Source organism: Pan paniscus, chromosome 10, assembly GCF_029289425.2.
Source record: "Pan paniscus chromosome 10, NHGRI_mPanPan1-v2.0_pri, whole genome shotgun sequence".
In the NCBI taxonomy this organism is placed as follows: domain Eukaryota; kingdom Metazoa; phylum Chordata; class Mammalia; order Primates; family Hominidae; genus Pan; species Pan paniscus.
This window is the reverse complement of record NC_073259.2, coordinates 17,652,631-17,675,710: the sequence shown is the minus strand read 5'-3', so window position 1 is coordinate 17,675,710 and position 23,080 is coordinate 17,652,631. Positions and strand designations below refer to the sequence as shown.

The 23,080-nt window shown below is 37.5% G+C and overlaps 1 protein-coding gene and 1 pseudogene across 8 annotated transcripts in view; both read left to right on the top strand.

Moving 5' to 3' along the window:
• Positions 1 to 23,080, top strand: part of LRP6 (LDL receptor related protein 6) — a 170,290-nt gene that overhangs the window by 58,810 nt on the left and 88,400 nt on the right. For 7 of the 8 annotated variants that reach the window (XR_004665617.3, XR_608456.5, XR_008954639.2 and 4 more), the window contains one exon: positions 7,275 to 7,472. The exons of the other annotated variant lie outside the window; for it this stretch is intronic. Coding sequence is in view for 4 of the 7 variants with exons in the window: in XM_008951953.5 (XP_008950201.1) it covers positions 7,275 to 7,472 (198 nt within the window). In the remaining 3 variants the exon portion in view is untranslated. The remainder of the gene's footprint in view (positions 1 to 7,274; positions 7,473 to 23,080) is intronic. 8 annotated transcript variants of the gene reach the window in all.
• Positions 7,333 to 16,159, top strand: LOC129393488 (mortality factor 4-like protein 1; annotated as a pseudogene).

Here is a 23,080-nt window from a genome sequence, read left to right as displayed (position 1 = left end):
AAATGTTTTTGAGGACCTGTGGCTTTTTATAGGTCCTTTCAGAGTTACTTACATGTGTCACATTAATGTTCTTAGAATTAGCATGGCTCAACACTTCTGGATTGACTTAGTTTCATATGCAACTCCTAATTGTGATTTATTTTGCCCTGTTACTGTAGACCAACTTCTTTGACTGTTAATATGCTTTTTACTTTATTTACCTTTTCTAACCAACTTTCACTTATTTTTACACTGATTTTCCTGTTATTCTATTGACTGGTGGTCTGGATACAGAAGGAAAAACAGTGAGGTGAGGATGCTTCAATTCATCCATATTTGAACTCATCATCTTGCTCTCCCAAACCACATCTAATTCCATATTATGTTGAATGACACCAATACACACACATTCACATTTGCAAATCTTGGGAGCCATCCTAGTCTATCCTTTCTCATTCCTCTTTCATATTGATCCAGTCCTCAACTTCTGTTGCCTTCCTTAGTTCTTATTTGGAATATTTCAGTTTTCTGGCTTTTTCTTGTTTCTTCTTCCTCTAGCCAGTCCCTCAATGTTATTGTCACTGGAGTCCAAGTTTCTTAGTATAGTAAAATAATACACGTGGGATTTCTTTCATTGCCAATGTACCTCACAATATGCTGCAGCTCTATGGATCTTCTTGCTGTTTATTGAATATATCATGACTTCATATGCTATGTCCTCTTCCTGGAACACTATTTCCCATTTTGGCAACTGCCTAAGTAAAATACATACTTTCTCTGGTATATTTTATTGACAACTCTTACATTCATTGACTTGATTGGGTGTCACTTCTCTATCCTCTCAGAGCCTCCTGTTTATACCTTCCTCAATATACTTGCCACTCCTTGTCTACATTGCGAATTTCGTAAGGGCAATAGTTTTGCCTTGCTTATTTTCATATTCCCTGTATCAAGCATGGTGCTTAGCTCCTAATAGGTGCTCACCGCTTTAATAGGTGTTCAAAACCTTAAGAAAATTGAATAATATATTGGTAACTTAAAAAATACTTTTTAAAAATTTTCTGTGTCCTAATCGCTTTTTCGGTTACATTTGTAATGAGCTTTTTAATTTAAAAGTTAATGAAAATGTTTAGTATTTATAGATGAAATTTATTCCTTTATATTTTAAATATTTGCACAAATGAAGGCACATCTGTAATCTATTTAAAAATGCTAATTTTCATCAAGTTCTCATCTGACAAATGCCTTAGTTTCACTTATTGTAGTTGGAATCTTTATCTGGGTCTTATCCTTGAAAAAACATGACTTGATTTATTTTTTAGGGTTGAATAATGAAGGGGTTATCCATTAGCTTTGGTACATAGTGGCATGCAAATACTTTTATTCATTACTAAAATCTTGTTAGGTTGACTCACTCATTTGTAACATTTTATTTCACCATAAACTAGACACTGAGTTACAAAGTTAAATGCTTAGATTAGTTACAATTAGGAAACCTACCTAAATTATGTTGTACAAGAAAGACAATAGCTCTTATTGCATTTTCCGTCTTTATAGTGTGCAAATTGCTTCTGGTCAGCCCAGCCTGTGATGGCAACATTTCAAACTTTGTATCACGTAATCTCAAGTAATGCATGTTGCGCACACAGCGCAGAGTATAGATTAGTAGATATTGCAGTGACAATAACTTCTTATTTCTCTACGCTTGTTTGTTTAAAGATACTGGTAGTTTTCATTTTATGTATTAATAGAGAAAACATGGGAAGTGGCTAATGAAGTGTGCTGTGGACTTGTTTTTAACTGTATTACTCTATCAAGATGGAAATATCAATTGATTTGTGTATTAAAGATATCCTGAGGAGAAATCTAGTTCATATATTATAATAGACATATGCACACAAAACCATTTCACTGTTTCTGGCTGTCCCTATGCTTAGGTTATTAACCTTTTGTACTTCTTTCTCTTCTTGTAGCATCTCATGTGTCTTCCTTTACCCATTTCAGTGTGCACTGAGTTGGGGGTGAGAGGAGAAATTGAAAATGGAAAGCACAAGGTCTGGATTCATCTTTATTTAAAAAAAAATACGTGCAATGTGCCAGTCATTGTGATGTGGTAGTGACACCTAGTCTTTACCTTTGAGTTCTTTATAGTTTATCTACAAACTCTGATAAGTACTATAGTATATAACAAAACCTGCCAAGAGCTCAGAATAGGGAATAACTTTGCCTTAGTAAGCTGGGAAAGGTTTCTAAGAAAAGTTACCTTCGAATTAACTTCTTGAAATAGTCTATGTTTCTTATTCACGTTTTAAGCAACTTTACTGAGTTAGAATTTACATGCAAAAAATTCATATTTTTTTGTTGATTGTTTAATGGGCTTTGATAAATACACCTAAGACAAACGTTCATTACTCTACTCCATAAGGTGCCTTAAGCCCCTTTACAGTCAATCCCTTACTCCTCCCCAGTAACTGTGAATCTGGTTTTTATCACCATAGATTAGTCTTTTTGATTTTACATCTATAGCTTCATATAATGGGATCACGTAGTAGGTACTCTTTTATGTGTGGTTTCTTTCGTTCAACATAATTTTAAAAAGTCATCCTTGACATTGATAAGTAGTTCTTTTATGTTGCTGAATAGTATTCCATTGTATGAATATATTATATTGACTGGATTCTGGATTCTGACCGCTCCCTGGGCTTGTTGCCATTGTTGTGTGTTTTTGTTTAATGACTTTCCTGGATTACTTCTGTGGTCTGTTTTCCTTTTAAAATATTTCTTATGCCTGGCTTTCTGGGGGATTGCCTCTGTGTCACTGTTATCTTAGTGGTCAGCTAATGATTGCTTAAAGGTTGTTCCTGAACACCAGCAAGTTAGTGTTACCCCATTTTCCTGTGGACCTGTTTATGGTTTGGAGAATGTCTTAAAATTTTAGGCAATTTCAAATTTGACCCATGTTCAGCCAGAGACTAGCTTGCAAATGTTCTTTCTGGTGTAGTGTTACACATGCAGACAGCCTTCCTGACTACTAAGCATGAATATCCACTTAAGGCTCTTCTTGGCAGTCTTTTTCCTAGGATCTTCCTGTTAGATTTCTGGCTAGTTTGCCATTTTGTTGCTTGCCCCCACCAGAGTCAGTTAGATAATGGCCCTCGTGATGCCTGCCACTGAAAGCGTTATTATTATTAATATTATTATTATTATTATTTTTTGACGGAATCTCAAAAGTGCAGTGGTGCAATCTTGGCTCACTGCATCCTCTGCCTCCCAGGTTCAGGCGATTCCCCTGCCTCAGCCTCCCCTGCCTCAGCCTCCTGAGTAGCTGGGACTACAGGTGCACACCATCATGCCCAGCTAATTTTTGGGTTTTTAATAGAGACAGGGTTTTTACCATGTTGGCCAGGATGGTCTCGACCTCTTGACCTTGTGATCTCCCTGCCTTGGCCTCCCAAAGTGCCAGGATTACAGGCATGAGCCACTGCGCCCAGTCCACTCTTGTTTTTAACAACATTCCTGGGTACAGATTTTTCCATGCCTCGTTCCAAATAAGGTCAGTCCCCTCTTGCAGGGAAAGGTAGCTACCACTCTTTATGGCCTGCCATGTTTGCCCACAGTAGAATGTTTATGCCACAAACCTGGCAGTATAGATGGGGATAGGAATAGCCCCTAGCTAAAATACCACAGTTCTTATTGAGATGCAGTATATTTTTCTGGAATAAATGCTTCTCATTTTGTTGTATGACCTTTGATCAGTTTTTGGAGGCTTTGGTTGTTAGATTTGACCTTGTTTTTTTTTTTTATTGCTTAAGGGAGAGAATTTGCTGAACTCACAGAGCCTATTGGAAGACCTGGCCTCAGGATTTTTTTTTAGTTTTCCTCTAGTTTTTTCCTAAACCGCAGGCAGTTTTTTCTCCCTCCTGCAAACACAAAGCCAGTCATTTCACCTCCAATTTTATTTTATTATGATTTTTTCATTTTAAAAAATAGAGACAGCATCTTGCTGTGTTGCTCAGGCTGTTCTTGAACTCCTGGACTCAGACCGTCCTCCTGCCTTGGCCTCCCAAAGTGCTAGGATTACAGCATGAGTCACCGTACCTGGCCATCACCTTTAATTTTAAAAGTCTTAAAGTGCCTTCGTGTTGTTCTCAGAATAAAAATGAAAAATTCTTTGTTTTTTTTTTTTTTTGAGATGGAGTCTTGCCCAGGCTGGAATGCAGTGGCGCTATCTCCACTTACTGCAAGCTCCGCGTCCCGGGTTCACGCCATTCTCCTGCCTCAGCCTCCCGAGTAGCTGGGACTATAGGCATCTGCCACCACGCCTGGCTAATTTTTTTGTATTTTTAATAGAGACAGGGTTTCACCATGTTAGCCAGGATGGTCTCGATCTCCTGACCTCGTGATCTGCCCGCCTCGGCCTCCCAAAGTGCTAGGATTACAGGCGTGAGCCACCGCACCTGGCCAAAATGAAAAATTCTAACATGGTCTGGTCTACCTTCCTATATATAGTCATGTGTCGCTTAACAGTAGGGACATGTTCTGAGAAATGTTGAGTGATTTCATCATTGTGTGAACATAGTGTGTTACACAAACCTAGATGGTACAGCCTGCTATACACCTGGGCTATATAAAATAGCTTATTGCTCCTAGGCTACGAACCTGTACAGCATGCTACGATACTGAATGTGGTGGCAGTAATAACACCATGGTAAGTATTTGTGTATCTAAACATAGAAAAGGTATAGTGACAATACAGTATTGTAGTTTTATAGGACCACCATTTTATATATAGTCTGTTGTTGACCACATTGTTACACAGCTCATGGCCACAGTTTTATCATGTATTAATCTAGTCCATACTGCTCATTCTGGGTAGTGTCTGACTGTTGTCCCCAATCTAGGGAGCGTTTTGCTTTCTCTTCTTTAAAAATCAAGGCTCTGACCTATGACATACACATAGACTTTAGAATTTAAGAGATGTAGGTTTGAATTTCTGTTTTTCATTTATTAGCAATGTGACTTTGAGTGATGTGCTTACATTTCTCTGTTTTCTCATCAAAATGTGGTGAACAAATAATATTTTGTAGGGTTGCTTAAGGCTTAAGTAAGATAATGTATGTGAAGCCATTAGCACAGTGCCTTGTATCTAGAAGGTGTATTTATTCCCCTACATGATATTCTCCTCATCATTTCTTTGAGTAAGCAGTTCATATGAAATAGTGGAGACATCAATATGCATTAAGTAGATTCATTTCAGTATTACCATTCCACCGATTATTTGAGTAAAACTTATACCTGAATTTCATTTGGGTTTCAACACATTTATTAAGTGCCTGATCTGTTTCATAGCACCCTCATTACCTTTTTTTTTTTTTTTTTTTGAGACAGAGTCTTATTCTGTGGCCCAGGCTGGAGTGCAGTGGCACACAATCTCAGCTCACTGAGGCAACATCCGCCTCCTGGATTCAAGCGATTCTCTTGCCTCAGCCTCCTGAGTAGCTGGGGTTACATGCACCTGACTGATTTTTGTATTTTTAGTAGAGATGGGGTTTCACCGTGTTGGACAGGCTGGTCTTGGAACTCCTGACCTGAAGTGATCTACCCACCTCGGCCTCCCAAAGTGCTAGGATTACAAGTGTGAGCCACCACTCCTGGCTCCTCATTAACTTTTGAAAATATGCTTTTAAGAGAAGTATAATACATTAAAGAGTTTTTCTATTTTTTTTTCTTTTTTTCTTTTTTGAGACGGAGTCTTGTTGTCCAGGCTAGAGTGCAATGGTGCGATCTCGGCTCACTGCAACCTCTGCCTCCCAGGTTCAAGCGATTCTCCTGCCTCAGCCTCCCGAGTAGCTGGGATAACAGGCACCCACCACCACTCCTGGCTAACTTTTTTTTTTTTTTTTTTTGTATTTTTAGTAGAGATGGGGTTTCACCATGTTGGCCAGGCTGGTCTTGAACTCCTGACCTCAGGTGATCCGCCTGCCTCAGCCTCCCAAAGTGCTGGGATTACAGGTGCCTCGACCTCCCAAAGTGCTGGGATTACAGGCATGAGCCACCATGCCCAGCCCAAGAGAGTTTTTCTTTTACATCAAAGAAAAATTTCTTTTTCTGTAATGAGACTATTAGACTTTTCATTTTTTATTTTGAAAAGTCTTCAAACTTGTGGAATAGAAGCAAAAGTAGTATAGCAAACCCCTCTGTATCCTAACTACAATACAATTAGCATATTTAGGAAATTAACATTAGTACAGTACTATGCAATTTGACACTACATCAGTTTTGCCTTTCCCCCCCAGTGATCATAGCATTTTTTTCTTCCTACTTCATCAGTCCAAGATCATACACTTGATGTAGTTATCATGTCTCTTTGCTCTCCTCCAGTCTAGATTGGTTCCTGACCGCCCCCCGCCCTTTTTTTTTTGACTTTTATGACATTGATATTGTCAAAGACCAACTGTTTTGTAGCGTCTCTCAACTTGAATCACACTGTTTCCTCATAATTTTATTTGGGGTATGCATTTTTTGGGGGCAGGAATAATATGCAAGAGAGACCATATAAAAGACACTATGTTCTGTAAAGGTATATCACATGAAGAGGTATATAATGCCAGTTTGTTCCTTTATTGGTGATGTTAATTTAGATGACTCAGTTAAGGTGGTATCCACTGGGTTTATTTTCTCTAAAGTTATCACTTTCTTCTTTGTTGTTAATAAGTAATCTGTGGGGAGATACATTGAAATGATGTAAATATCCTTTTTACCAATACATTTTGATTCAGTGGTTTTTGAATCCTTGATGATAGTTGTTTGAATCAGGTATTACCAGGGCAGTTGCAAATGGTAGATACTAGAATTTCAAAATACAATTTCTAAGAGCTTTAGTGTCCCTAAAATGAGGTGTTTTTTGTTTTGTTTGTTTGTTTGTTTTTGAGACGGAGACTTGCTCTATTGCCAGGCTGGAGTGCAGTAGCACAATCTCAGCTTACTGCAACCTCCGCCTCTCGGGTTCAAGCGATTCTCCTGCCTCAGCCTCCTGAGTAGCCAGGACTACAGGCACACACCACCACCATGCCCAGCTAATTTTTGTATTTTTAGTAGAGATGGGTTTTCACCATGTTGGCCAGGATGGTCTCGATCTCTTGACTTCGTGATTTGCCTGCCTCAGCCTCCCAGAGTGCTGGGATTACAAGTTTGAGCCACCGCGCGCGGCCTGAGCTTTCTTTAATAGTAATAATTACAGAGTATTTGATTGATATCTGCTCTGTCATGGCTTTAATTATTTTTATGATTTTTAGGTTCATGTACTGGACAGACTGGGGAGAAGTGCCAAAGATAGAACGTGCTGGAATGGATGGTTCAAGTCGCTTCATTATAATAAACAGTGAAATTTACTGGCCAAATGGACTGACTTTGGATTATGAAGAACAAAAGCTTTATTGGGCAGATGCAAAACTTAATTTCATCCACAAATCAAATCTGGATGGAACAAATCGGTAAGATTACTTTATAAGAATTAGAAAAAACTTTTAAGAAAACCCCATGAAGCCTTGGTACATTACAAAGCCTAATTTTATTAAGAAATATGTTTATTTTTGACTAAGTGCCAGAGGGGAAGAAGAATAGTCTTTTAGTTAGCGCTTCAAAAGTGCTTTAAAAGTAATTACATTTATCATCCATCTTGATAGCATTTAGAATTTACAGACTGTATTTCCTCTTGCCTTACTCTGAGCTAACTTAGTTCTTCAGTGGTTCTCCACCAGGGGTAGCATCTTTACTGCCTTTGTTTGGAAATGTGTAGAGAATTTTGTTTAACCCAAGGACTGGGAGTGCTACTAGTATTTTAGTTTCGGTGGTGGAGGGGAGGTCCAAGGTTGCTAAACATCCTGCAGTGTGCTGGGCATCAGTACAACAAAGAGTGTCCCACTCAAAATTACCAGTAAAGCCCCCAAGTCCTGCTAATGGAACTTTGTTTGATAAAACTCTACACTAGGACGGGGTTTGGCCAAGATTTTCTGTAAAGGCTCAGATAGTAAATATTTTAGGCTTATGATCTCCGGTTCAACTACTTCTGCTACTGTAGTTTAAAAGCAGCTATAGTAATGCATAAGGGAATAGGCATGACTGTTGCAGCAAAACTTTATTTATTTACGTATTTATTTTAGACAGAGTCTCACCTTGTCATCCGGGCTGGAATGCAGTAGCGTGATCTCAGCTCACTGCAACCTCTGTCTCCTGGGCTCAAGCGATCTTCCTGCCTCAGCCTTCCGAGCAGCTGGGACTATAGGCACACGCCATCACACCGGGCTAATTTTTGTCATTTTTGTAAAGATGGCGTCTCACCATGTTGCCCAGGCTGGTCTTATCCCCTGAGCTCCAAGTGATTCACCGGCCTCGGCCTCCGAAAGTGCTAGAATTATAGGCATCAGCTATAGCACCTGGTGTAAAACTTTATTTGTAAAGCAGAATGAGCCTGTGGGCTGTAGTTTGCTCATCTCTGGACAGGGAGAAAACCTACTGCATATACCATACATTTCAGTGTTCAAGGAAGACAAAGTCTGTAAAACATAAACATGGAATTTCTTCTCAGATTATGTTCAGATTTTTAAAGACATTTTATATTTGGATTCTTGTGTTTTAATGATAATTTTGGTTTTTGATCTCAATCTGAGACCTCACCAGATGAGAGTTTTTGGTGACTGTAGGATTTTTTCAAAGTAAAAACATTTGTCAATTACCTGAACTAAGAATAAGGAACATTTAGAAGTATTGAAAACCAGGAAAGATATAAAGAATTCAGTTAAACTTTTTGTAATCATGGAGTTGGAGTATTTTTTGCCTTCTTTCAAAAAAGAGTGAAATGACATATAACAATGTGGTTTTAAGTAAATTTAAAAAAGTAAGTATATGATGAATATAGAAACAACTGCTGTTTTTGACCTCAAATCTGGCTGTGAGGGGGAGTCTAGGAAGATGGATGTGGCCATGTCATTGTTTTTTTGTTTTTGTTTTTAACTAAAACCTACAGAAACTAGATAGCAAATCCAAAAACATGGATAAAGTTGACTATAGCCTTAGGCATTTGAAAGTACAACTAGATAAGGGCAAACCACCAACAGCCACAAGACCTCCATGTTATCACTGTCTATGCGAGAGTAAGCAGGGAGATTTAACAGGGTGTCTCATAAGACTTGAAAGCAGGGGAACGCCAAAATAGCCACAACTATTTGCTGGACAAGATGGTGGGTTATTTTAAGAACAGCAGCTGAAATAGGAGGGTGGGAGGGTTGCCCACTCCAATATTAGGCAAGTGCAGTGTGACTATGGTAAAGACAGAAGAAGCTAGAGCAGTCTAGCCCCAACGAACTCTCAAAATGGAACTACTGAAATGAACCTGCCAGAGTGCTCATCCAGGACAGAGCACCACACTGATTAAAACAAAATTGAATAGGATAGAATAATCCAAATTGAGCAGGATAGGGACAATAGAATAGAGTAAAGCAGGAGGGGAAGGAAAGAGAAGGTTCAGATAAAGATGGGAAGATCAACGGCTAGTAGATCTCAGAAAGCAAGCTACTAGGTTTTTGAACATTATGTGAAAACAACAGAGGAATGAATTCTGTGACGTTAGAAAAACTACCTTGAACTCTACATTATTTTAAAAGTTCAGGAACACTAATTTTACGTAGACAAGAGAAACAGAAAAGTATCAAGGTAAAATCCCATTTAAAGTTATTATAAAGGAAAAAACAAAAGCTCTTATAAATAAAAGCACCCCAGAAAAACATGACCACAGAACAGATCAAATCTCTATTATAAAATGAGCTGGAGAAGGAGGAGGCTGCGAATCACTTATAAATGACGTGGAAGCAGGACTCAAACCCTAAGTTCCAGGAGAGTAAGCAAGTGCTGTGCTTTCATGGGCTGCTTCTTCTATGAAGCAAAATGTGTAAAGGTTGCCATAAAGGACAAACAAGTAAAATACTTTATATATTACAGTGGTTGGAATAAAAATTGGGATGCATGGGTTCCAGAGAGCAGAGTACTCAAATACATGGACACCAGTTTGCAGAAACAGAACTTCAAAAAGCCCATCAGGAGCAGTATGCAGAGGGGAAGATGAGAGGGGCTGCCCCAAGAAAGAAGACATCTGGTCTGCAACAGAAAATGTTGAAGTGAAAACAAAAAAGAACAAACAGAAAATACCTGGAAATGGAGATGGTGGCAGTACCAGTGAGATGCCTCAGCCTCGTTGGAAGAAAAGGGCCCCCGGGTAGATCCTACTCTTGAAAATGCATTCATGAACAGAGTTGAAGCTAAAAAGTGAAGATTCCTGAAGAGCTGAAACCATGGCTTGTTGATGACTGGGACTTAATTACCAGACAAAAACATCTCTTTTATCTTTCTGCCAGGAAGAATGTGGATTCCATTCTCCAGGATTATGCAAATTACAAAAAATCTTGTGGAAACACAGATAATGAGTATGCTGTTAATGAAGTTGTGGCAGGGATAGAAGAATACTTCAATGTAATGTTGGGCACCCAGCTACTCTACAAGTTTGACAGACCACAGTATGCTGAAATTCTTGCAGATCACCCTCATGCACTCATGTCCAAGGTTTATGGAGCACCACATCTACTGATGTACAAATTGGAGCAATGTTGGCCTATACACCTCTGGATGAGAAGAGCCTTGTGTTTTTTGTGTTTTTTTTTTTTTTTTTTGAGATGGAGTCTCGCTCTGTTGCCCAAGTGGGAGTGCAGTGGCATGATCTCAAGCTCACTGCAACCTCTGCCTCCTGGGTTCAAGCGATTCTCCTGACTCAGCCTTCTGAGTAGCTGGGATTACAGGTGCGCACCACCACGCCCATCTAATTTTTAAATTTTTAGTAGAGGCGGGATTTCACCATGTTGGTCAGGCTGGTCTCGAACTCCTTACCTTGTGATCCGCCCGCCTCAGCCTCCCAAAGTGCTGGAATTACAGGCATGAGCCACCGTGCCTGGCCGAGCCTTGTTTTATTACTGAATTATCTTCACAGTTCCCTAAAGTACCTGGCAAAGAATTCTGCAACATTTTTTAGTGCCCAGCAATTATGAATGGCTCCTCCAGAGAACCATCAGAAAGCTGTCTGAGAGACGCTCTCACTCACTTATGTTTGGATCTCTGTAAACACATTTTTGTTCTTAGTCTTTCTTTTGTACAAATGGTGCACTTTGAAGATGTTATTGTACAACAATTGATGTTTTCCTGTTTAATTTTAAACAGAGAAAAGGAGTAATAGCTCCTTTTTTCCTATCTTACCTTTTTTTTCACTTCAAAGTTCCTGCCAGTGTATTCAACAACGGACAACAGAGGCACATGCTATAGAGTGTTTTATTGCCTAGTTGACAGAGCTGCTTTTGAATGCTGGTGGTCCTGTTCCTTTGACCCTACGTACTTGTATAATATGTGTTCATGCTATATGACAAAATGCTGTGATTCCTAGTGCCAAAGGTTCAATTCAGTGTATATAACTGAACACACTCATCCATTTGTGCTCCTTTTTTTTTTTAAATGGTGCTTAAATAGCCCATTCTTTGCAAGTCATCCATGTTGTTCCTTTGGCATTTAACTTTGCTCAAATTGTTGAAGAATGGTGTCTTGTTGCATGGTTTTTGTATTTGTGTCTAGTGCACATTTTAACATGGTAGATGCGATGCATTGTGTAGCTAGTTTTCTGGAAAAGTCAATCTTTTAGGAATTATTTTTCAAATCTTCAATAAATTTTTTCTTTAAATTTCAAATAAATAAATGAGTTGGAAGTCATTGAGAAACCAATATGACATGTGAAAGGATAACATGAGATTAGAAAAATTCAGAAATGACTCACGCCTATAATCCCAGCACTTTGGAAGGCCAAGGCAGGCGGGTCACCTGAGGTCAGGAGTTCGAGACCAGCCTTGCCAACATGGTGAAACCCTGTCTCTACTAAAAATACAAAAATTTGCTGGATGTGGTGATACACGCCTGTAATCACAACTACTCAGGAGGCTGAGGCAGTAGAATCGCTTGAATCCAGGAGGCAGAGGTTGCAGTGAGCCAAGATTGTGCCATTGCACTCCAACCTGGGTGACGAGCAAAACTCTGTCTCAAAAAAAAAAAAGAAAAATTCAGAAATGAAATGATAGAACTTAAGAAATAATTTAAAAAATCACTTCAGAAAAGAAAACTAGAAGGGACACTAGGTTGAATAAACCAAAAAACCTTTAAATAGAGGTTGAAAAGGAGGAAAAATTTAAAGACCAAAAAGAAATACAGAAAGACAAAAGATGATTTGAGAGAAAATGATAAATACTGAAGATAGGCAAAGAAGAAACAACATACAGATAATAAGACTCTTTAGAAAGAAAAGCAAAGCAAGGGAATAGAACAACTATGAACAACTATAGAAAAAGTTTCTTACAAGAAGATTTGTGACTGGGCACGGTGGCTCATGCCTATAATCCCAGTACTTTGGGAGGCCAAGGTGGGTGGATCGCCTGAAGTCAGGAGTGAGACCATCCTGGCCAACATGGTGAAACCCTGCCTCTACAAAAAATACAAAAATTAGCCGAGCATGGTGGTGGGCGCTTGTAATCCCAGCTACTCAGGAGGCTAAGGCAGGAGAATCGCTTGAATTTTGCAGAGGTTGCAGAATCTGTTCACTGCAACCTCTGCCTCTTGGGCACAAGCTATCCTCCCACCTGAGCCGCCCAAGTAGCTGGGACTACAGGTGCACACCACCACACCTGACTAATTTTTTGTATTTTTAGTAGAGACGGGATTTCATCATGTTGCCCAGCTGGTCTTGAACTCTTGGACTCAAGTGATCCGCCTGTCTCGGCCTACCAAAGTGTTGGGATTACAGGTGGGAGCCACCATGCCTGGCCATAAATTTAATTCTTACAGTAACTACATTGGTGTGGTCATAATTAATATTGTTATTCTGAAACTTTATATTGTTGCATCAAGTAAGTGAGTATTAGGACATATATTGCTCCTGCATATGCTAGATTCTTAATGGGCAAGAGAGGAAGTATAGATGTAATACTGCAGAGGTTAAGTCAAACTGATAATTCCATATTTTAATGGAAAGTTACTTACTAGTATGCGCTTATTAGGTATTTTATCTTTCAAAAATATATATACCCAACTGTGTTTGTTTGTTTCCTGACTGTGAACACTGAAGAGGACTAGATCAAAAATGACCAATTGAGTAGCAATTGAACATTTACAGTGCTGTGTGCAGTGAACTTCTGTAGCAACCAAATTGTGGTGTTGGGAAAAACCATTCCACCTTAAAAGAAACCAAGCCTTTCTGGCAAAATTGCTGATTCTAGGTTTTGGGCAAGAAATGTACATGCTGAGCTGGAACATTGTCATAACAGTTAGTAAGGAGGCTGTTAAAGACTATTTAGGGTCATTTCAGAAAGACTGGAGAAATCCCTGTGGAACTCCCACTGGCCAGAGATCGGTAGAAACCTGTGAAGTGTGTTTAAATTCTTGAGTTCATAATGGTATTTTAAAAAGGAATTGGTTACTCTTAGATTAGAGCATGATAGGAAATTTATTACCTTGAACATTGGTAAATACAAGAAAGAAGCAATGTATCCTGCTTTTCCTATGTGAGTGTACCTCTGGCTAACAAAATAGTAGATATGGGAGAGCTATTTCAATTGATAAATGAAAAAGAAATGACAGAATTGCAATACCACCATTTTATAACTTTGGTGAACGAATGGGTCTAGGTGGTGAGCGTCGATGGCTACTAACATCACAAGAAGAAAAAGAACAGACATTATTTGCCTTCTGGTGTAAGAACACACTACTGCCTACTATTTTGTCAAAGGGATCAATTCATCATGAGTCTGGTCAAGGCTGTATATCAGCTGGCCATTTGTAGGAAATACAGAGGACAGAGAAACATTGAACTGCACCATGAGAGTACATCAGCAGATCTGGACATATAAATGAAATATCTTAGGTACTTTAACAGAGAGATTGTACGGAAGAGACAGACAGGAAAAGAGACTTGAACGCTCTACCAAAAAAAAAAAATTCTTAGAACTGATCAACAAATTTGGTAAAGTTGCAGGATACAAAATCAACACAAAAAGATCAGTAGCATTTCTATACACAAACAACAAACTAGCTGAAAAAGAAATTAAGAAGGCAGTGTCATTTACAATAGCTATAAGAAATTAATAAGATACCTAGGAATAAATTTAACCAAGGAAGTGAAAGACCTCTTCAGATAAAGCTACAAAACACTGATGAAAGAAATTGAAGAGGGATACATACAAATGGAAAAACATTTCATGCTCATGGATTGGAATAATTATTATTGTTAAAATGACTGTACTACCCAAAGCAACCTGCAGATTCAGTGGAGTCTCTATTAAAATACCAATGACATTCTGCACAGAAATAGAAAAAAAAAAATCCTAAAATTTGTATGGGACCATAAAAGACCCTGAATAGCCAAAGCAATCCTGAGCAAAAAGAACAAAGCTGGAGACATCATACTAACAGACTTCAAAATATACCACAAAGTTGTAGTAACCAAAACAGCATGGTACTGGCATAAAAACAGAAACATACACCAATGGAACAGAATAGAAAACCCAGAAATTAATCCATGCATCTGTAGCCAATTGCTTTTTGACAAAAGTGCCAAGAACATAGATTGGGGAAAGGATAGTCTTTTCAATAAATGATGCTGGGGAAACTGGATATCCACATGTGGAAGAATGAAACTAGAAACCCACCTCTCTCACCTTATACAAAAATCAACTCAAAATGGATCAAAGACCTAAGGGTAAGACTTGAAACTATAAGGAAATGCTTCAAGACATTGGTCTGGGAAAGGATTTTATGGATAAGATCTCAAAAATGCAGGCAACAAAAGCAAAAAATACCAGATGCATTATATCAAACTAAAAAGCTTCTACACAGCAAAGGAAACAACACAGTGAAAAGACGACCTACAGAATGAGGGAAAATATTTGCAAATTACTCATCTGACATGGGATTAATATCCAGAATATACAGGGAACTTAAACAGTTCAACAGCAAAAAACCAGTTTGGTTAAAAAATGAGGAAATGATCCGAATAGACATGTATCAAAAGAAGGCATATAAATGGCCACAAACATATGAAAAAATGCTCAACAGCACAAATCATCCAGGAAATGCAAATTAAATTCACAATGAAGTATCATCTCACCCTAGTTACCATATGGCTATTACCAAAAAGACAAAAAATAATACGGTCAAGAATGCACAGAAAAGGGAACTCTTATACACTGTTGGTGGGAGTATAAACTAGTACAGCCGCTATGGAGAATAGTATGGAAGTTCCTCAAAAAATTACCAATAGAACTACCATGTGATCCAGTAGTCCCACTACTTGGCATTTACCCAAAGGAAAGGAAATCAGTGTATCGAGACATCTGCACCCCTATGTTTGTTGGCAGCACTATTTACAATAGCCAAGATGTGGAATCAACCTAGGTGTCCAACATCTGATGAATAGATAAAGAAAATGTGGTATATATACACAATGGAATACCATTTAGCCATAAAAAGAATGAAATCCTGTCATTCTCAGCAATATGGATAGACCTGGAGGATGTTGTCTTAAGTGACATAAGACCAGGAACAGAAAATTAAACCATGCATGCTCTCACTCGTATGTGGAAGGTAAATGTTGATCTCGCAAAAGTAAAGAGTAGAATAGGGGATACTAGAGGCTGGAAAGGGTAGGGGAAGGAAGAGATAAGAAGAGATTTGCTAAAAAATACAGAATTACAGTTAGAAAAAGCTTGAGTATTCTATACCACTGTAGGATGACTGTACTTAATAGGTAAAACATTATATAATTTCAAAGAGGATACTGAATGTTTCCAACACAGAAATGTTAAATGTTTGAGATTATGGATATGCTGATTACCCTGAGCTGATCACTGTACCTTATATATATTGCAACATTGCTGTGTACCCCACAAATATGTGTAATTATTATGTACCAGTTAAACATTTTTTAAAACAGAGACTTTAAAAGAAATAGCAAATGAAAATGGGGCTTAAGACTAAACTATTTTTCTGTGAATGCACACTTACAAAAAGCAATAAAACTATAAAGGCAAGAAAGTGACTAATAGAAAATCAGAATAATTGTTACTTCTATGGAGAGGGAGGGATTGGGACAGGGTTCATGCAGGGCCTTTTGAAGTCGTCTGGGTGATTCACCCAGATCAAGTTTTTTTCCTTCATCTGGGTGAATTCGTGGTTACAAGAGTGTTTGCCTTATAGTAACTTGTTAAGCTATATGTTTGTTTTGTATGCTTTTCTCTGTATTGGCTTTATTTTTTAAAAAAGATTAAAAATAGTCTTGAGCATGATATTACCTGTAGGTTTTTTTAATAAAGGGATTTTATCAGGTTGAGGAAGTTCCTTTCCATTCCTAGTTCATGGACAGTTTTACCATGAATAATTACTGGATTTTGTCCATTCCTTTTTCTGCGTCTATGGAGATGATTATGTGGTTTTTATTCTTTATTTTATGAACATGGTGACTTTCAGTAATTGGTTTTCAGTTGTTAAACCGATCTTGCATTTCTGGGGTAAGTTCTACTTGGTCGTGGTTTATACTTCTTTTGAAATGTTGTTAGATTTGGTTTGCTAATATTGTGTTGAGGATTTTTATGTCTTTAATAGTGAAGGATATTAATCCGTAGTCTGTTTTTCTTGTGTTTATTTGGTTTTGAGATTAGCATAATATCAGCCTCATAGAGTCGGAAGATATTTCCTCTTTCTTTGTTTTCTGGAAAAGTGTGTGACCAGTTGATGCCACTTTTCCTGCCATCTGGGCATGGGGATTTCTTTTTGGGAAGATATTAATTACAAATTCAATTTCCTTGTTTGTTGTAGATCTATCAGATTTTCTGTTTCTTCTTGAGTCAGTTTTAGTAATTTGGTTTTTTTCCAGGAATATTTTTGTTTCATAAATTTGTCTAATTTGTTGGCATAAAGTTGTTTATGATATTGCCTAATAATCCTTTTAATTTCTGTAAAGCAGTGTTTCTCTTTAATTCATCACTTTATTCACAGTTTTCACAATTTGCGTCTTTTTTTTTGGGTCAGTCTAGCACTAAAGGGTTGTCAATTTTGTGGGTCTTTTCAAAGAACAACCAGCTTCTGGTTTTATTGATTTTTTCCCCCTTTATTGTTTTTCTGTTTTCTGTTTCATTGCCTTTTTTTTTTTTTAACCCTAATGTTTTTATTTTCTTCCTTACACTTGCTTTGGATTTAATCTACTCTTCTTACAGTTTCTTAAGGTTAAATCATAAATAATTGATTTGTGATCTCTCTTCTTTTCTAGTATAGGCGTTAGTATTCTATATAGGTTTCCATATTTTGTATTTTCATTTTCTTTTAGCTCAAAATATTTAAAAACTTTTATTGTAATTTCTTCCTCGACTCATTGCTGATTTAGAGGAAATTGAGAAAGAAATTTCAAAAATTTAGAAAATAATTTGATTTCCCAAATTTTCTTCCATTGATTTCTTCATGAATTTCATTATGGTCAGATAGTAGTCTATTTTATATGAGTTCAGTCTTTTTATTTTATATGAGTTCAGTCTTTTAAGATTAATTCTGTCTCCTAGCATGTGGTGTCCTGGAGAAAGTTTCACGTGTACGTGAAAAGATTGTGTATTCTTTCGTTGCATGGAATGTTCTACAGATAGTAGGTTAAGTTGGTTAATAATGTTCAAATTTTCTATATCCTTGGTAATTTTCTATCTAGTTGTTCTTTCCTTTAGTGAGAATAGGGTGTTGAGCTCTCCAACTATATTATTGAACTGCCTATTTTTCCTTTGATTTCTGTCAGGTTTTGCTTCATTTGTTCTGGGGCTCTGTTTTTAGGTACCTGTATGTTTCTAATTGTAACTTCCTGATGACTCTTTCTCATAAAACCTGCCACTGTATCTCTAGTTACCTTTTTATACTTAAAATCTTTTTTGTCTGATAGAGCTGCTCCAGCTCTCTTATGGTTACTGTCTACTGTAACCTTTTCTTTTCAATCTATTTGTGTCTTTGAATGTAAAATGTGCTTTTATAAACAGCATATAGTGTAACCTTTGCTTTATTCAGTCTAACAGCCTTTGCCTTTTGATTGGTGTGTTTATTCACATTGAATGTCATTAATGATATGGTTGGGCTTATGTCTGACATTTTAGTGTTTTTTTTTTTTTTTAATTATCTTATGTCATCTTTGTTCCTTTGTCCTTTGTATTAAGTAGATATTTTCTGGTGTGTCATTTTGATTCCTTGGTTGATAATTTTAAGCTGTATTTTTGGGATTTTAAAGGTAATTATTTTAGGGATTGCAACATACATTTTGTCAAAATCTACTTTGTGGTAATATTAACTTAATTATGAAAAGTACATACATTTTACTCTAAGTATATCTCCATTCTCTCTCCCATCCTTTGTGCTATTATTGTCATTTATAGTTCATTTCTATTATATCTAACACAGGGTTATACTTACTGCTTTATACAATCTTATGTCTGTTAAAAAGGTTAAAGGAAAAAGAGAAAACATTATTTATAGAGTCTTTTTTATTAACCTGCATATTTACTATTTCTGGTATTCTTCATTTTTCCTGAGGGTTCAAGTTACCATCTGGAGTCATTTCCTTGTTCCAGTATAGTTCTGTTCTCTTCCTTGTCCTTTGTCCTTCAAATATTTTATTTTTTGAAAATATTTTTTTCTATTATGTAATATTTCTTCCTTTTCATTTTTTTCTTTATGTATTATGTTTATTCATTCTTATTTCTTAGACTTCATTTCTGAAATGATGTATTTTTGTATTTCTCATTCTTTCAAGTTCTGTCACCTCACTTGTGAGTTGTCTGATTCTAATTTGTGTTGTTCATTTATGACTAGTATCTTACTTTAAATACTTTGACTGTTTTGAAATAAGTTATCAGTTTAATTTGTTCTATTTCTATATCTTTCTGGCATACTTTTTTATTGTCTGTAGGAATGTTATTCTTCACTTTATCCTTTTCTTATTTATAATATTAACTTATTAATGGGATTTGATGTTAGTAATTTGTTTTCTTATTTTCAGGTGAAACTGTTTTGCTTGAACATTTAGAAGAAGGCAGAGTTCATAAGTTTTCCAGTTTCACAGAATTCTCATGTCTATGTGTATGTGTTTAAAAAATAATGGCAGCTAGCTTTCTGGCTTTCCTGGCTCTCCCACTTTACTTTTTCTGCTTTTTTCTGTACCTTATTTTCCCATTGTTCTCCTGTACCAATCATGCACACTTTTCAGTCTGCTCCCAGTGATTTCTCTTCAGTATGACGCTTTGTTTGGAAGGGAGCCTGGGAAGGACAATTTTGAGAGTTCACAATAGGTTAAAGTATAGTGCTAGACCTTTCAGTGCCTGACGATGAATTCATTATATTCACTTACTCTTGAAGTGGCCAGAACACCTCATAGCTGGTTGCTGTTCTCAGATTGGTCTACTAAGCTTTCCAATGTTGTCTGTTTTATGTGTTCTGTCCTGCCAGATGTCCTATTGTTTCTTTCTCATATCCTGCAGAGGTGCTAATATGAGTCATATCTTAATGGCTGTTGGTAGTTTTCTCTACCATTTTGTATCTTGGGTTTTACCTAGCTTTGTTGTGAATGTTGTCCATGGGATTTGGGGTTCATTACCTAGTTGTTCTCTGTTTTCACATGGAGGATTCATGGAGATTTTTCCAAAGCTTTGCCATCACTGCTGACATTGTCTTCTTAGATATTATTACAGCTTCACTGTGGTGAAGGGAAGCTTCCTTCCAAGGTTAAGTTCAGATGTCAGAACTCATGACAGCAGTCCTGTGGTATGATTAAAGAAAGATTTATTACTCACACAAGTGGGCAGTTCTGAGAGAGGAGCAGAAGATGACTATCTGTGAGGAGGTCCAGAAACAAAAACTAAATGGGGGCATGCAGGTGTTTTATAAAGGATAAGTCCAGTTGGTGCAGAGTTTAAAAGAACCACTTGCAAAGTTCAAAGAATCTCAAAGAGCTAGCAAGAGGTGCCTGGGAGGTATTGGCAGTCGTGAGCTTTATCAGTAAGTTGCAGAATGTGACAGACATAGGCAGGAGATGATGCTCAGAGATTGCAAGCACTATATGAAAACTTCAGTGAGGTTGGGGGGAGTCTCGGTTTCTTTTCTGTGGTCCCCAGTTTGGTGATCCATTTTTTAGTTTCTGTTATCGTTGTGACCTACTATTGAGGAACTGGGCTTGGATCTTACCTGCCAGCTTGGTTCTTAGCAGCCATGATCAACTCCTCCTTGAAGTAACTTGTGTTTCCAGATGGGGATCAGGAGGTAGGCTTACTTGGTAATCTCAGCCAGAGAGAAGAAAGGGGAATACTCTGTGTGATTATCCCTACTTTCAGGAACAAGTCATAGTTGGCTGGACAAATCATTATATCACCCTTGCATGATAGTGTTCTTAGTTCTGCCTTTTGTTCAGCTCTGTTAATTACATATTTTCTTAAAAACATTAAATTTTATCAAGCATCCCCAGAGTGTTTAGTAAGTCTGCCTAATTTGTGCACCTTACCATTGTGTGGGATCCTTGGTTTTACTAGAGAGTAAGCTAGAGTTTTACTCTCAAAAAGGTCATCTGTTATAGAGTTGCTGGATAGGTGAACAGTTATAAAACAGTTCACTATCTGTTACGAGAACGGAGAGAAAGAAAACTAACTTGGCTTGTGGCGGGAGGAAATTAAGAATGGCTATGAAAAGAAAGTGACATTTATATTTAGTGTTAGGGCCGGGCTCGGTGGCTCACGCCTGTAATCCCAGCATTTTAGGAGGCCAAGGTGGGCAGATCACCTGAGGTCAGGAGTTTGAGACCAGCCTGGTCAACATGGTGAAACCCCATCTCTACTAAAAATACAAAATTAGCCAGGCATGGTGGTGCATGCCTATAATCCCAGCTACTTGGGAGGCTGAGGCAGGAGAATTGCTTGAACCCTGGAGGTGGAGGTTGCAGTGAGCCAGGATCACACCACTGCACTCCATCCTGAGTGACAAGAACAAGACTTTGTCCCAAAAAAAAAATTAATATTAGTATAGTATTTACTGATTCTAATAAGCCATTGATTTTAAGAACTTACTGATTTTAAAAACTACCACATGAAATGTTCACATTGTAAATGTTACCCTTATATCAGAAATGTTAAAATATTGAAAATATGTGTCTTAAAATTGAGGAATCATTAACGAAAGTGTTAAGTAGCAAGCGTAGTGCTGAATGGCTTTTGCGTATGTTATTTAATCTTCACATTAACGCAGTGAGGATAGATTATTACCTTCCGTTGACAGATGAAGAAATAAAACTTGCAGAAATGGTGTCAGTAATAAGTGTCAAGGGGGGATTTAAGCTCACCTCGGAGTTCTAAGTTTATGCATTCAATTAATATATAAAATGAATATAGCTTTTAGGAATTTTGCCTTTTCCATATGTTTATTTTCCTATGTTTGGTTCAGTAGAGTGAATTTCAACTTTTCACTTAATGATATACAAAACTTTTTGAAGCCTTTTTTTTCCTTGAGTTTTTCAAAGCAGTTCTTTAAGATGGTGAAATGCCAAGTAACTTAGTTTTAACTACTCTTTATTTTTCATTTGTGTTACTTGTCTTTTTTGGCAGCTTGCTCAGTTCTCTCTCTGTTTCCACCATGAATTTTGGAAGACTTTAGTGTGAAATATACAGGCCTGTTTAAAATTGAACATAAACTGTGCCATCACCCTGTAAATAATATAGTCTCTTTAGTAAATTTAATAAAACTGTCCATTTAAAAAGTGGAAGAAAGCACTTCAGGAGAAGGTATTGTGACAGTTCTCTTTGGGAAATTAGAAGGAATAGTAAGCTTTTTACTTAGGGAAGAGAGGATTAAGGAAAATGAGAAAACTGGTGATATGGGTTGGCAGTGCAGGTATTTTGTCTGAATTTATAATGCTTTAGACTAAGATCATTCCATGTGCAATCACAGACGGTAATCCTGCTTACACGTAAAAATGACCTTAATTGCTTTTAATTTAATATGCTGGTAGTCTGTTAGATAGTAGAAATCATCAGTTAACCTCAAGGACCTGAAAATTGAATCATCTTCCTTAAAATATATGATACTTTTAATTTCTCTTCAGTAGCTTATGTTTTCCCTTCCCTTTTCCCTTCATTTTTCTTTCCCTTCCTCCCTCTCTGCCCATCTCTGCCTCCTGGGTGGGCTATTGGGAAACTTGGATTTAAGAAAATATCAAAACATGTATTTTCTTGAATATTATTTTGACTCAAAACGTGATTTGTTCATTATTCCAGAGCATTTGCTTATTCTTTTTTCTTTTCTTTTTTTTTTTTTTTGAGATGAGTCTCGCTCTGTCGCCCAGGCTGGAGTGCAGTGGCGCGATCTCGGCTCACTGCAACCTCCGCCTCCTGGATTCAAGCAGTTCTCTGCCTCAGCCTTCCGAGTGTCTGGGATTACAGGTGCCCACGACCACGCCTGGCTAATTTGTTTTGTATTTTTAGTAGAGATGGGGTTTTACCATCTTGGCCAGGCTGGTCTTGAACTCCTGACCTTGTGATCCACCCACCTCGGCCTCCCAAAGTGCTGGGATTACAGACGTGAGCCACTGTGCCCGGCCCTCAGCATTTGCTTATTCTATAACTCTCTCTAATACTCTACAAAGTTCTGTGCCTTAAGTACTAAGTAGGCTGTCTACTTTTCCTTTTAAAAAGTATGTATTGCTTGTGAAAATTTTGGATCTGCTTTGTCTCATGAACATATTCTACCACTAACAGGACTTCTTTTTGGCTGCCTGAATATAGTGAAAAGTCAGCTAAGATGATCATTTGCTGGAGCTAGACTGGGGTTTGCGGGGAGAGTGCTACCTGCATGCCATTTTGGCCTCATGTTTATGTTTCATTCTCAGTTATCAAAACCATAAGAAGTGATGGACAAAACAGGCTCAGGTTCTTTGTTCTTCCACATCAAGAAGGAAAAAACCTAT